This window comes from Ursus americanus, chromosome 17, assembly GCF_024610735.1.
Source record: "Ursus americanus isolate L20-20 chromosome 17, mUrsAme1.1.p, whole genome shotgun sequence".
NCBI classification, from domain to species: Eukaryota; Metazoa; Chordata; class Mammalia; order Carnivora; family Ursidae; genus Ursus; species Ursus americanus.
In genome coordinates this window covers 2846814-2862179 of record NC_142143.1, presented here as the reverse complement: position 1 = coordinate 2862179, position 15366 = coordinate 2846814, and the positions used below count along the sequence as shown (strand labels likewise).

Below are 15366 nucleotides of genomic sequence, written 5' to 3'. Positions count from 1 at the left end.
TGGGAGGAAAAGCCACAGGGAGAGAGGTCGGCCGGCCGCGGTCCCGTGTGGGCTCATTTCCACATAGAAGGTATTGTGGCTCCGTGTTGGAGGGGGTGGGAAGGTGTGCAGGCCAGCGGTGGGACGTGCAGGAAGAGTGGGGCTCGGGCGGTGGAGGGCCTGGTGGCTGACGGACTGTGTGAGCCCGGCAGGAGCACAGCACACAGCACCAGCCCTGCCCAACCGACGAGAGCCCGATGCAGTGAGGGCAGGGTGGTTCCTGATGGCGCCCCCTGTGGTCAGGGGCACTGCTCACGGCTGGCTCGGCTGTGTGCAGCACGCCATCTGCAGTCCTGCATTGTGACCCGGCCAAGCTGCTGGAGGTCTCTGCCTGTCTTCTCATCTGTAGGAGGGGAGCTGTGAGCTGATCGCTTGGGCTCTGCCATTGCAGGCTGGCAGTGGGCTGGGAGGCGTGGCTGGGTGGCCGGTCCCCATGTTCCCAGTGCCCAGGGTGCCAGGGAGGCACCTTTCTGGAACCTGCCCTCGCAGTCAGGAGCTTCCCAGCCCCCAGCGCTGTGATTCCCTGTGGGTTGACACCCTCGTCATCTAGCGCTCCACCTGCCATGTGCCCCAGGGGTGCTCTTCAAAGTCACGTCCTTTTCCCCTCCAGAGCTCTGCTTCTCCGTCAGAAATGCCTGGTCGGCCTGGCTGACTTCTCACCAGTCAGAAAGGCCCTGGTTGCATGTACTAGACTCTGGAGATGGCGGACATCCCTTTGTGCTGAGTGGGTGTGGGCTGTGGGCAGGGGTGAGCTGTGGGCAGGGGCGAGCTGTGGGCAGGGGCGAGCCGTGGGCCTCTCTTGACGAGATCCAGCCTCCCGAGCCTGCCCTGTGTAGCTGCTGGTTGTTACTGTCTGGGTGAAGCTTCGTCAAAGCAGAAGCTCTTTTTTCACGATGATATGAATTTTTTATTTATTAATTTGCTGTTTTAGTGTAATTTACCAAGTCATCAAAGATAAATAATCCACTTAGGCGATGCTGTAAAACCCTGTTTTCCCCTAATGCTGGGCCCCTCCGGAAGTCGGAGTGTGGCTTCCTGGGCCCTCTGCTTGCCCCTGGGGGCGTCTCGTGGGGCTGCAGCTCTCCAGCCAGCCTTGGAGTCCCAGCGAGGGCCCGCAGCAGGGCTGGCCTCGGGCTGACTTCTGCACTCCCTTAAATCAAAGGCCCTTAAGCAAATTAAAAGTGTAAACAGGGTTCCTTGGAGAAGTCATCATTTTGGAACATCCCTGAATGCTCCTGGAGACCTTCTTCTCTCAGCATTTGCAATACTAATTAGCAGTCTCGCGATGCCAGGCTGCTTCTCCTAAGGCCTTAGAACCCTGTTTTCTGTGTGTTGTTCAGTCACCTTCAGTATCTGAAAAGAAAAAGGCGTGTGTCTTCACGTTTGCTCTCAGAGTCCCGCCCGTCCATTTCCTTTGTGCACCCAAGTGAGTGGGTTTGGGTATGTGTGACTTCATCCAGTCTTTGCTCCTGCTGTGGGGCTTGGGGCAGGTCTTCGAAAGGAGAGGAGGTCATGGAGAGAAGAGGCTCCCAGGGCGGTGGGAGAAGGACAGGTGAGCCTTGAGGGTGACAGTGTGGCAGATGCCACAGCAGACAACTGGCTGGGCTCCTGGGAGCAGGGCCACGTCAGCTGGCTCCCTGGGAGACACGGGAAGGACCTTGAGGAATGAATAGGGTTTATGTGGCCGATGAAATTCGGGAAGGATTATCTGCTGAGGTATTGCCAGCAGGTACAAAAGCAGAGGTGAGGCTGGAAGGGGCTGGCGTTTGGGGGGAGATTGAGAGGGTCCAGTGTCTGGTGGGAGGTGGGACAGGGTCCATGACGACAGAGGATTATGTCACGTTAAGTAGTTTGGACGTTATCCTAAAGGCGGTGGACCTTTAGAAACGATGCTGTGATGAGATAGGAGTGCACTTAGAGAGGGTATCCTGTTCAGTGTGCTGGGGGGCTGGAGGGGCCCAAGGACAGATGGCGAGATCAGTGGGGTCGCTGTCACGGACGTCTTAGCAGCATTCACCAAGTTCAAATTGTTAGTTGGCTTTAGTTTCAAAACAGACATTTTAAATGTTAATAGTTATTGTTGATTTAAAGAAAACGAATAGGGCAGAGCCTTTTGTGCTGGTGTCACAGGATACGCCAGAGGATGCTGGTATAATGTTTAAAAACATAACCGTAAAGGAAAGGATACTGTCAATGGTCAGAAATCATGAGAAAATGTAAGTCTAAAGCGATAAGGGGGCAACATCAAAGCAGGTGCCCACCCAGGGGAATCTGCTGGTTCATTTCTAGAGTCTGCGTTGGAGCAAGCCGCAGGGGGAGACAAACCCTGGGGGGACTGTTCGGAGACTCAGTGGGTGCTGGTGTTTGACTTTCTTAGCTTTGGCCAGGGAAGTTAAAGGGAAAAGAAAGTAAACCCCTCCCCTCAGAGATGCCACCACAGTCCTGGATTCATAAGGGTTTGGAGCCCTAATTTGCATGACCTATTTGTCCTAAAGAATTTCAGGTTGAAAATTTAATTGAAAGTAGTCTGGGGATAAAAGTGCCCTTAGATTCAGGTAGAAGTAAGCACAGTTTTTTCCCCCAAAGAAAATCATTTTTGATGCAAGCTTCAAAGAATTCCAACAGATAAAAGTTCCAAGGAACAGAAGCTCCAGAAGGGGAGCCCCACGACAGAACAAGGAAGCAGGCCACGAAGAGCGAGAGTCAGCAGAGAAAACACACTGTGGAGAGACCCGCCAAGACTACGGATTGTAGGGTTCTCTGAGACATGCTAGACAGTGAGCTCATGGGATTTAAGATAAAGGAAAGGAGCATACTGAACGCAAGCACAAGGGAAGGGGATCCATCACAATTTTCAAGGCAGGTGCGAGAAAAGAGCCGGGTTTCAAATTGCTGGATGCTTTTGTTGCCCAGGAATTGTGAAGTGTGATCGTTGGAGAGCTGACTAACAACCTAGAAGGGAGACTCCCAGAAAGTACCTCTCCCAGGGAAACAGAGCTTCGGGGAAAAGGGGAATAGAGAAAAGACCTCAACTTTACCCACCCCGATTTCTGAGGAATGAAAGAGACTGCAGAGGGACAAGTAATGATGTCTCCCAGATTGACAGAAGTGGCTTACTCTGAGGACCCAGGGTGCCTGAGAGATCTCTAGCCAGACAAATAGTATAGGGAAGTTGCAGAACACCCAACACGGAGGAGGTCACACACAGGTGCAGAGAAAAGGTAGGTTTCCTGTGAAGGGAAGATAGGCAGACGTAGCATTAAACCGTGGAGGCCGGGAAGACAATGAGGTAACCTCTTTAAAAATGAGAGCCAACCTGGCATCATGTATCCAGCAAAACTAACTTCCAGTAAAGAGAAGGATGTAAAGACATTTTTAGACAAAGAAAAACCGAGAGGGTTTATTACCAAAAGACCCTCTCACTGAAGGAGCTGCTAAAGGTTCCATTTCAAGAAGGAGAATGATTTCAGAAGAAGGGTCTAGGTGCAAGAAGGAATAATCAGGAAAATTTAAAGTTATGAGTAACTCTGCACACTGATGTCTGAAACAGTAAGAAGAATATCTGTATTTGTAATGTTAACAAATCAAGACAGAACTAAAATCTTGGCCGGTATTAGCATTTCACCAGGGAACATAAGATCTGTGTTTTGGTGTGCCTGGAATGAAAATATCCCTCACTTCTGTGTTGTTTGGGAAGGTAATAGAGATCATGATTTATCTTAGACCCTAAGTTAAATATGCATGTTAACATTTGTAGAGTAACTATTAAAACATTAGGAACAATTCAGTAACTTCCAGGATAGTTGGAGCTAGGGCTTTGGAATAAGGGGGAAAAAGTAAATCAGTCCAGTGGTAGACAAGGAAGAAAAATAATAGAGGGAGTAGAATAACTATAAATTTGAAAGTAAAAGGATGCAAATTACTCTGAGTGAATCAGGAATCACAGTTAGCAGGAACTCAACTCCACAGGGACCATGTCTGGAGTTTTTAAAATCCAACATTGTACTAGTTGTAAGACAAATATAATGACACAGAAAGAGTACAAGGATGAAAAAAATATGCCAGGCAAATTATATCTCAATAACTCGCAACAATCAGAAATTAAAAATTTTCAAACCACTGTTTTTATTTTTAAATTTAATTTACTATTTTTTTATTCAGGTACAATTAATGTAGTGTTACATTAGTTTCAGGTTATAGAACACGTTTCAACAATTCTATACATTTCTCAGTGCTTGTCACGATAAGTGTGCACTTCAGCCCGTTTACCTCACCCAGCCTCCCACCCACCTCCCCTCTGGCAGCCTCCAGTTCTCTATATTTGAAGTCTGTTTCTCTCTTTTTTTTCTTTCTTTGTTTTGTTGTTTAAATTCCACACGAGTGAAATCACATGGTGTCTTTCTCCGATTTACTTCACTTAGCTTACGCCCTCCAGCTCCATCCATGTTGTTGCGAATGAAAGATCTCGTTCTTTTCTGTGGCTGAGTAACATTCCATTCTATATCTACACCACGTCTTTATCCGTTCACTTATTAACGGACACGGGCTGCTTCCAGATCTTGGTGGTTACATAATGCTACGGTAAACGTGGGGTGCGTGTGTCTTTTGGAGCTAGTTTCTTTGTGTAGTGGATTACTGGATCATATGGTAATTCTGTTTTTACTTTTTGAGGAACCTCCATACTGTTTTCCACGTTGGCTGCACTGATTTGCATTCCCAACAGTGCATGAAGGTTCCTTTTTCTCCACGTCTTTGCTAACACTTGTTATTCTCGTGTTTTTGATTTAGCCATTTTGACAGGTGTGAGGTGGTATCTCCTTGTGGTTTTGATTTGCACTGCCCTGATGATGAGTGATGTTGAACATCTTTTCATTTGTCTGGTAGCCATCTGTATGTCTTCTTCGGAGAAATGTCTGTTCAGTTCCTCAGACCATTTTTAATTGGATTATTTGTGTTTTTGATGTCGAGTTGTAGAAGTTCTTTATATATTTTAGATATTAACTTCTAATCAGATATGTCATTTGCAAATTTCTTCTTCCATTTGGTAGGTTGCCTTTTTGTTTTGTTGATTGTTTCCTTTGCTGTGCAGAAGCTTTTTATTTTGGTGTTGTCTCAATAGTTTAATTTTGCTTTTGTTTCCCTTTCCAGAGGAGACATGTCCAGAAAAATGTTTTTATGGCTGATGTCAAAGAGATTTCTGCCTATGTTTTTTTTCTGGGAATTTTATGGTTTCAGGTCTCACTTTAAGTTTATTTTTGTTCAGAACACTATTTTTAAAAGTGCCAAAAAAAATAAGCTGCTTTGGGAAAATCTTACAAAAGATGCAACAGATCTATACCCTGAAAACTATAAAACACTGTTACGAATAATTAAAGAAGAGCTAAGTCAGTGGTAAGCTATACCATGTTCATGAGGCAGGACTCTCAATATTGTTAAGATGCAATTCCCCCAAACTGATCTATACATTCAGTGCAACTCCATTAAAATCCCAGCAAGCTTTTTGGAAAAATTGACAAACTGGCTCTAAAATTGTTATGGAAGTACATAATACTTAACATAGACAAATTAACTTTGATAAAGAAGAACAAAAATAGAGGACTAACACTACTTAATTATTAACTCAGCGGAGGAAGGATAGTCTTTTTGACAAATTACTGGAGCATTTAGATATCCATGTGCTTAAAAATGAACTTCAACCCCTACCCTACACCATATACAAAATGTATAACATTTTCTTGTAATAGTTTTTTGTATAACATAACTCAAAATGTATCACAGAACTAAATATAAAATTTAAAACTATTTCAGAAGAAAACCTTTATGCCCTTAGGTTAGGCAAAGATTACTTAGAAATGACACCCAAAGCAGGATCTATAAAAGAGCAAAGTAGTAGACTGAACTTCATCAAACTTTAAAATTCATGCTCTCCAAGAGTCACTGTCAAGAGGATAAAAGACACGTTATAGTCAGAGAAAAGTGTTTGTAAAGCACGTAGCTGATCAAAGACTTGTTTTTAGAGTACATAAAAAGTCAAGTCATATCTCAAAAATAAGAAACAACTCAGGGGAAAAAACTGAATAGACACTCCACCAAAAATGTCAAATAAGTACATTCAAGATGTTCAAAATCATTAGTCATTTAGAAATGTAAATATGTAAATTAACGCCATAATGAGATCCTACCACTTGCCTATGAGAGGGGCTAATATTAAAAATACTGACCATTTTTTGGGGCGCCTGGGTGGCTCAGTCGTTAAATGTCTGCCTTCGGCTCAGGACGTGATCCCAGAGTCCTGGGATCGAGCCCCACGTTGGGCTCCCTGCTCCGCTGGGAAGCCTGCTTCTTCCTCTCCCACTCCCCCTGTTGTGTTCCCTCTCTCACTGGCTGTCTCTCTCTCTGTCAAATAAATAAAATCGTAAAAAAAAAAAATACTGACCATTTTGTATATTGGCAGTGAGGTGACAGAACTGGGACTCCATCTGCTGCTGGTGGGGATGTCAAGTGCAGAGTCTCCAGAGTTAAAATACTGCTACTGTGTGATCCAGCTGTTTTGCTCCTCGGTGTTTATCGAAGCAAAGTGAACGCATCTATCCATACGGAGACTGGTACACGCACATTCACAGCAGCTGAGTTTGTCATGGCCCCACGCTGGAAACTAGTCAGTGTCTAGCAACAGGCAAACAGCTCTGGTGAACAGGCTCTCAGAGGTATTGATGACATATTACCGAGCAGTCACATGCAATGGCCATGCAGCGACATGGCTGAGTCTCCAAGTAATAGTGCTGAGTCAGGGTAGCTGCATGAAAGCACATGCTGTATGGTTCTCTCTGTACCGAAGTGCAGGAAGTGTGAACTCGTGTAGTGACAGAGGTAGATCAGTGATTGGCTAGGGACTGGGAGTTGGGGGGAGAGCGTATAGAAGGGCATGAGGAAACTTGTGGGTGATGGATAGCTTCACTGTCTTGACTGCGATGGTAGTTTCACAGGTGTAGACATATATCAAAATCTATGCCATTATATACTTTCAGTATGTAAATGTATTGTATGTCAGTTAAACCTCAAAAAGAACTGCTTAAAATAAATGAGTCCAACAAATGTTGTAAGTAGCTACGGTCATATCACACCCCTGCCCCCCTCCCAGAAGACTTCAAGGCAAAAGCATTACTTGTCATACAGAAGATCGTATATATTGATATCGTTCAGTACACCAGGAAGATAAAATAACTTAAAACTTGTGTGCATCTAATAACATAGTTTCCAAATATATAAAACAAAGATTGGAAGAACTGTGAGGAGAAATCAGATCCATTGTTGTAATAGGATTTTTAACACACTTCTGTTATTGGTAGCTCACAAGTGACAAAGTCAATAAGGGTTATAGGGGATCTGAGCAACACTGTTGATTAAATTTACGTAATGCACACATAGGATACTGTGTCCGAGGACTGCAGAATATCCACTCTTTTTTAACACACACCTGGTGACAATAGCTGGCTTTTACATACTATTGCCTATGCTCCAGGCATTATCCTAAGTACTCTATATTGTTTAATTTACTTAATCTTCATAATATTTCACAGATGAGGAAACTGAGGCACGGGGAGGCCTGATGCTTTGTCTTGATCACATAGCTAATAAGCGGCAGAACCAGGGCTCAGACCAGGCGCTCTGGCTCCAGGTGTGTTTTTGATCTGTAACTGCTGCCTTATGGGGCTTTTGCGGAAGCTGTCTTCCACTCCAAACCCAAGTCCAAACAAACACAAGAATGAGCGTCATGTAAATCCCATTTTCTTTTTACAGATTTATTTATTCGAGCGAGAGCGAGTGAGCTAGTGAGAGAGCACATGGGGGGTGGGTGGGGAACAGAAGGAGAGAGAGAGAAAATCTTAGGCAGCCTCAGGCTGGATCCCATGACCCTGAGATCACGACCTCAGCCGAAACCCAAGAGTCAGATGCTTAATTGACTGAGCCACCCAGGCGCCCCTAAATCAAATTCTCTTGCAACACAATTGAGTTACAAATCAGTAACCAAAGAAAGCTCAAAAGTCAGAACAAAATAAAAATGAACCACATTTGTTTATTGACTTTAAAAAACAGGCTAGTAAGTAAGTTATGGTTCAAACAAGTAAATCATAACATAAGGCAGAAAATTCTTAGAACTTACGGTCAGTAAAGATACTACTCAGCTGTGAAATGCAGCAGAAGTGGGGCTCACGGAAGAAAGTCAGTAGCCTTAAATGCTCGCTTGTGTTGGAAATGAAGAAGAGCCAAATACCAATGAGCTAATCATCATCGATCTTAGAGAAAGGACTGAATGATTGAGACATAATTTGAAGCCACTCTGCATCTGTGTATATTAGACAATATCCACAGCAAAAAGGACAAGTCGGTAGCTGGAAGGCCTTGGTGAGCGTCACAGCAGAAGCGAAGGAAGTATAAGAGATTGGCGGATCAAACACAGACCCACGTTGGATCTTGGAAAACACTGACAAAATTACGACTTCTAGCACCAGTGAAGACAATGCTGAGGAAAGGCATATATAAACATGGTACTAAGACTCTCCAGTAGAATCCGGCTACATGTGCAGCAGGGATTTCAAGAAAAATGGGATATTATGAACAAATCTGAAAACTTAGATGACAAATTCTTAGAGAAAGAAAAATTGTCAAAAATTTTGAAGGAGTCTGAGGAGTTAGAACTTGAATCAGGAATCCACATCTTTCCACGAGGAAAACGTCAGGCCCGGTCTGTTTCCAGGGGATGCCTATCAAGTGTGCCAAGGGGAGATGTCCTGGTCTTGTACGGACTCTGAGCGTGGCAACAGGGAGAAAGAGGCAGGCACAGTCTTCATGCTTAAGCTGGACAGGGGCAGTTCAAGAAAGGACAACGGGAGGCCAGTCTCCGTGTGGACGTGGAAATCCTCTAAATGAAACATTAGCGAATGGGACCTATCTGCGATGAAAAAATACAGTACGTTGTGGCCAGATTGAGTTTACCCGGGAATGCAAGGTTGGCACAACATTAAGGAACTGAGTATGCTGATGTCACTCATCACATGAACAGATGAAAGGGAAGCGATCTTATCACTTCCATTGATGCAGGGAGAGCATCTGATGAAGTTCCGTAACACCATAGTAAGAACTCTAGTGAGTTAGGGCAAGTACTCTGACCTGCTCTGTGTTATTGTCTACCAGAAAGACTTGGGGCAAAGCCGACTTTGTTATCGGGGCTGAAGCGTGCAGAGCAGCGGTCCCTGCTGGGTGAGGATGTGTAGGGCAGGGCCATGCCTACACCGTCATTAGCTCTGGGCAGCCTGGTGAAGTCCGACTCCAGGCTCCAGCCCCTCCCCCGGCCTCCTCCTTAGCACTGTGCCGTCAGCCCCCCTGCCTGCCAGGGACCTCGGTGTGGCCACATCCCCTGCTTTGAGGATTTACTTCTTTGAGGATTTACTTGTTTGAACCAAAGCTTACTTGTTAGCATACTTTTTTAAAAATCTAGAAACATATGTGGTTCATTGTGATTTTGTTTCGTCTTTTGAACCTTCTTTGGTTATTGATTTGTAACTCAGTTGTGTTGTAAGAGAATGGGAAAAGCTGAGTTTTCAGAACCCTGGTTTCAGAAGTGGGGGGGCACGCCTGAATGAAGGCCAGGCATGGGAGGAGGGGGGCACCCCTGAAGAGGGGGTGAGCTGAACCCATAGTAGGAAGGGAGCATTGGCCTGGGGAGGAGCCCGTGGGGTAGGAGCACGTGCGCAGAGCCTTCTCCCCACCCCACTGATGCCAGTTGGCTTCGTTTCCCTGGGGGTGCCCTCGGGGGAGCGAGGACCACCGTTCAGCCCCGGCCAGTGACCCGGCCCCTGTGGGCACATGTCCTGCCCGGGTCGGGACACAGAATGCGTGCTCATGGTCTCCTTCTCCTCTTGCTGGCTGTCATCTGTGCGGGAGAGGCAGATAAACAAGCTGTCGCCCCCTCTCCATCAGAAACCTGTATTGATGCTAAGGAGACGAGATGGAGTAAAAGCGAGCAAGTCACGCACGCTCTGGGCTGTCTGAGCGCTCCTGGGGGCTCTGCCTGGTGGGGGGTAAGCTGGCCGCTGGTGGCCGCACGGTCGTACTAACGTCCCCTGTGTTCTTTCTTGCAGTCTGAACCCGACGGCTTCTCTCATTTCCACCTGTACGTCTGCGCTGCTTTTCTGGTGAGATGGAGGAAGGAAATTCTAGAAGAGAGGGATTTCCAGGTAAGTAAATGCCTCCTCGAAAGGCCCCGTGTTGATTTTCTCCTGGGAGTGGTTCACGACACTCTCGTTTCCGGGGCGTCTGTGCCGGAGCCGTGAGACTGACCTCCTGTGGTTGGCAAGCTCGGCAAACCCTGGAAAGTGCGCTGGCCGTGCTCCCCCGGAGCCAGAAATGCGGCCCTTTCCCAGCCTCCCAGAGGCGCTCCCTGAGCCCACGTGTGTCCTCGACAGCGTGGCCCCAAGGGGTGGCTGCAGGGCTGCGATGTGTTAGGGGAGGTGCTGGCCCCTGAGCAGACTGCCTAGGCGGCTGGTCGTTTGGCAGCTGTGTGACTCCGGCACGTCGCTTAGCCTCTCTGGGCAGTTTCTCTGCGACTTGGTGGAGAGCCACACTGGCACCCGCTCCTCAGCTCTGCGCTTGACTAGGGGCTCTGTGGGGGCCGAGTCCCCAGCCCATGTCCTCCGCAAGTGTGCCTCCGTGTGGTGGCCCGAGTACCATGGGGGTGTTGACCCCTTCACAGGGTGCTATCCACTATGATTCCTGATGCTCGAGTCCTTCTGCCTGGTGACCCAGGAAAGTGGGGCCTCTCAAGGTACACGGAAGAGCAAACCAATGGTGGAGACCAGGGACCAGACTCTGCCCCAGCTGGCCGGGGACACTCTGGCCACTTCACCTCCTCGAGCCCCTTGGCTTTTAGGACTAGGATGCCCTGTGTCCAGGTCACAGTGTGGTGGCTCTGGCAGTCTGCTTGGCCTTGTGGCACCCTGGCTCCTCTGAGAGGTTTGGGAGAACAGTGCTGGCTGAGCCGGACCCTGGCCTGTGGAGAGCTTGGCTGTTTTTCTGAGGGAGAAGGACACAGCTTCCCTGGGCCACAGAGGCCAGCTATGGTATAACCCTGGCCGGCACACACCCCTGTGCTTGGGCTGACTCCCCGAGCACCTCCTAGTGGACTGGGGCTCTCCAGGCTGACCATGTGTGGGCTTCTCATTGCCTCCCTCTGGGGGCTCTGCCTGCTGGGGGGAGGTGAGACAGAACTCAGGGCTGATAGGAGTTCATGACCATGGGGTGCTGTGCACGAGAATGTGCCAAGATGGAGGCTCGTCGTTGCCCCAGAAATCACTCTTGAGCCCCGACCCTTGGCAGCCCTGAGCTGCGTGTGCCCGAGAAATGGCCCTCACCCACTGACCCTTGAGTTCTTTTTTTTTTTTTTTTTTAAAGATTATTTATTTATTTATTCGACAGAGATAGAGACAGCCAGCGAGAGAGGGAACACAAGCAGGGGGAGTGGGAGAGGAAGAAGCAGGCTCATAGCAGAGGAGCCTGATGTGGGGCTCGATCCCACAACACTGGGATCACGCCCTGAGCCGAAGGCAGACGCTTAACCGCTGTGCCACCCAGGCGCCCCTGACCCTTGAGTTCTGGTTGGGGAGAGAGACTCGTAACAAATGAGCGACCTTACACAAGGGGCTTTGCCGCTCTGCCCCCATTCCCCCATTTCTTCCCCTGCTACCCAAATAAGGACAGTGCCACCAGGATCCTCTTCCCACAGGGTGGCTCACGTCGTGGGGAATGTGCCAGGCAGCTTGTGTTCGTTGGTATGAAGTGCCACGAAGGCGCCGACGCAGGGCTGTGATCCCCTGGACTGGAGGACGGCGGGTGGGAGCAGCCCACATGTGAGGGACCTGAGCGAGGTCAGGGCTGGGCTGGCCTTGGTCCCCTCCTTGCCCCCGGCCTGTTTGGGCCTCCCGTCTTCCACTCCTCACACAAGAGCCCACGTGGCAGGTGACCCCAGGCGGCGGTGTTCCTGGTGGCTTGGAAGATGTGATGCCCAGTCCCACTGTTCCTTAGCCTGCCCTGTTTTACCACGGTTTCCAGGAGCCCTGCGTATGCCGTTCGGCTGCAGACGTTGCCTGGTGCTAGTGAGAGGGTTCGCCCGGGCAGCGGCCGAAAGCGGGTTGCTGGCCTTCTCAGAGTCCTGCTCATGAGCTTGAGATTCATGGGGCCAGGAGACGAGTGGAGCACGAGCAGAGTGTGGGCATCAGGGGAGGGGCCGGGGCTTCAGTACCGTGGGGGTTGGAAGGAGCGTGTGGTACAAACAGGGCAGTGAGTTGTGGAGGACGGAACTAAATGGGAGAGGAAATAGGAAAACAGAAATTAAATAAAGAACCTTTGGAGTCCTGGTGAGCGTGGGGTAATTGTGTTGATAATCGTGACATTTTAAGACAATGAGTGGACCCAGGGGGGACAGCCTGTGTGGCTGAGACCAAGAACCCAAGTCTCCAGCAAGAGAATGTTCCTGGGAAAAGGCTTTAAAAGCCCTCGTTCTCCCTCTGTGCAGACTTGTAATGTGCCCCATGGCAAGTAAGTGTTGTTTTAAGTCACTTCCATAGGAACAGAATCCTTTCCCGAGGAGAAGGGCTTCCCAGAAGCAGGGAGACTCCCCCGGTGCCCACCCTCCCTGCTGCGGTGCCGGGCCGGGGGCGATGGGCTCTGTGCCCTGGGTTCAGTTCCCCTGAAGGCAGTGCACCTTGGCTTCGGAGACTTGCCCAGGCCGGTGGTCTGGTTGTGTGCGGTTCTGTGAACATCCCTGAGGGCCTGCTGGGGCTGCGGTGTCGCTGGGTCCTCTGGAGGGAGGGAGGCACCTTCTGGAGTGGGAGTTCGCTCCTGCCCTGAGCATAGTGCCCAGGAGCTTTGTACTTTTCCTTGAGGATCGTCTGTCCCGGCCAGAGCTCGCCCCACCCCTCCTGCAGATGACTCAGTTTCCCAGCCCTCTTGCGGGCGCCAGAGCACGCCCCTTCCACGCTCTGCCTGTTCCCATCTCTGCCAGCCACTGAGGTCTGAGCCTCCGTGCCGACAGCCCGGGTTCTGCCCTCACTTTGCCTTGTTCTAACAAGCTTTTGTAGGGTCTTTGGGTGGAAGGACCTCCCCTGTGCACAAAGTCTTATGTCCTCTGGGGGTGCACCCGGCAGGCTTCGCCTCTTCCTGGGCCACGGGGGCAGGGTTGTTTCTGGGCAAGAGAGCTCATGGCAAGAGAGGGTGAGGGACCTGCTGTGCCGTCAGCGGCTGAAGTCCCCTCCACCCCCTTCAGTCACACGTGGCCGAGTAAGCCATTGAAAGGCTGGCTCCAGCGTGTCCGGTGGCATGGAAACCTGGTGTGGCTCCTGTTGCTGGGGCCCCCACCGCCGGGCTCCAGCCCTGCTCCAGGCCTGCAGGCTTGTCCTGGGAGGCATTCTGTGCTCCCTCTGGGCCTGCTCCTTCTCTCCGATGGGAGATGTGGTCAGGCTTCGGGTGTTGGCGTTGCTGGCATCTCGGCTGGTTTGTAAGTACAGCATTATGAAGTAGCTGTAAGTGAGCCACTCCAGAAGATCCTGTCGCTTTATCCCCTGGAGTCTAAGCTGCTTCGTTTGGCATCCCAGCATCCCGGGGGTCCGAGTGCCGCCCCGTGCCGCCCCTGCCCCGCTGGTCCTCCTTCACAGCATGCCTTCCCTGCCTCCAGGGCCCGGTGTGCCCTTCACCCTGGTGCTTGGCAGAGAGGGTGGCACCCAGCCGGCTCTTCCTGTCCTGCCGGCCTCCTGAGACTGGCCCAGAGGCAGCGTGGACACGGGTGCTCTGTGAGACGGGAATTCTCCCCACAGAGGAATCAGCATCGTTGTTTTGGTTTTGAGGAGAGCGAGTCCTTAAGACATGCAGAAAACGTGGTGGCGTGCGGAGCCTTTTCTTTCAGGGGAAGGGGAGTAAATAATTGATGGTGAACAGAATGTGGCATTCCCAGTGGAAGCATGGGCCTTCTGTGGGATCCTCGGGAGCATAGAGGCCGGTAAATACTCCAGTCCGTGAATCCACAGCCTCATCTCTGCTGGCGGATGGCGAGCCTCGTTAGTGGAAACGGGAGCCCGTGAACACAGGGCAGGACCAGATGGGGCGGCCGTCCTCTGAACCGTTCATGCACAGAGACATGCTTCGTGTGAGCGGGTTCCTGGCTCTGTGCCCCACGTTGTGGTGAGAGCTCCCGGCTGCTTCGTAGGTGGTGTGAGAAGGCCCTCGGGTGCTGGCCTGCCATGCTTGGCTGGCCTTTGGCTCCTGTGGATGGCAGGTGGCCACTCGGTGGGACCAGGCAGAACCAGGTGAGGGCAGCACGTGTTGGCAGGGCCTCTGTCTGCTCTGATGTTCCTGGTGGTCCCGTGTAGCCCTCAGAGCCCTCCTTCTGGGCCAGGCCCTGTGCCATCTGTCCCCAGACTCCATGTCACCCCAGGTGTGGGGGTTGGCTGGGGGTGACCAGGAGAGGGGCTGCCTGCAGCTCAGTGCAGGGCCTGGGACAGGGGGCCGTGGGGCTGGAGCAGGAGCCTGTTGCAGGGCCATAGAGCAGGGCAGGGAACTCAGGAGAGGGGCCCCTGCGCGGGACAGCCTGCTGTGTAGCCGGGAGTAAGTCGGTGAGGCTGGCACTGAGCGTGCAGGGGGCCAGGGGTGGCGTGGCAGTCGGGAGACAGCCTGAGAAGGACAGAGCCAGGGAGGTCTCCTGGGCTTTCTTAACACCTAACATGGTGTCCCGAGGGCCAGGGGCGTGGGGAAGAGGACTGGGACGCAGCAGCAGAACGACTTTGGGGCAAGGAGCCCTGAGGGAGAGGTGGGGGACGGCAGCCAGGACCTAGGAGCCTTACGACATGCAGGGGCAGGGGCAGGGGCAGGGGCGGCCACGGCAGGTGCACAGACACCCAGGAAACAAGGCCGGAAGGAGGAAATGTTAAATAGAGCAGAGGGAGTGATGTCATGCGGCGGCCCGAGCGTCGGCTCTGCACATAGAAGTCACGGGGCAGAAACTTCTGGGAGCTCGGACTCGGTGCTCCTTCACTGAGGTCTTGATTTGTGCGCTCTTCTGTCTGTGTGTTAGACTTGCATTTAGAACTTTATGAACAGACTCAAATGAAGTGAGTGTAGGAGGAGATGCAGTGGATCTGATCGGGATGAACGTGAGGGTGTTGGGAACGTGGATGCAGAAACCAGAGCTCAGGTGGTTTTAGCTGTGCAAACCGCCACCCCGTCTTCCACGCTTCTGTGGAACATTTACAAAATGAATCATCTGACCTAGGCCATAAA

The 15366-nt window shown here is 50.6% G+C and overlaps 1 protein-coding gene across 2 annotated transcripts in view; it reads left to right on the top strand.

Moving 5' to 3' along the window:
* The window catches only part of TBC1D22A (TBC1 domain family member 22A), a 316479-nt gene that overhangs the window by 270026 nt on the left and 31087 nt on the right, over positions 1 to 15366 (top strand). For both annotated transcript variants that reach the window (XM_045779679.2, XM_045779681.2), the window contains exon 12: positions 10182 to 10277. In XM_045779679.2, coding sequence (XP_045635635.1) covers positions 10182 to 10277 — 96 coding nt within the window. The remainder of the gene's footprint in view (positions 1 to 10181; positions 10278 to 15366) is intronic.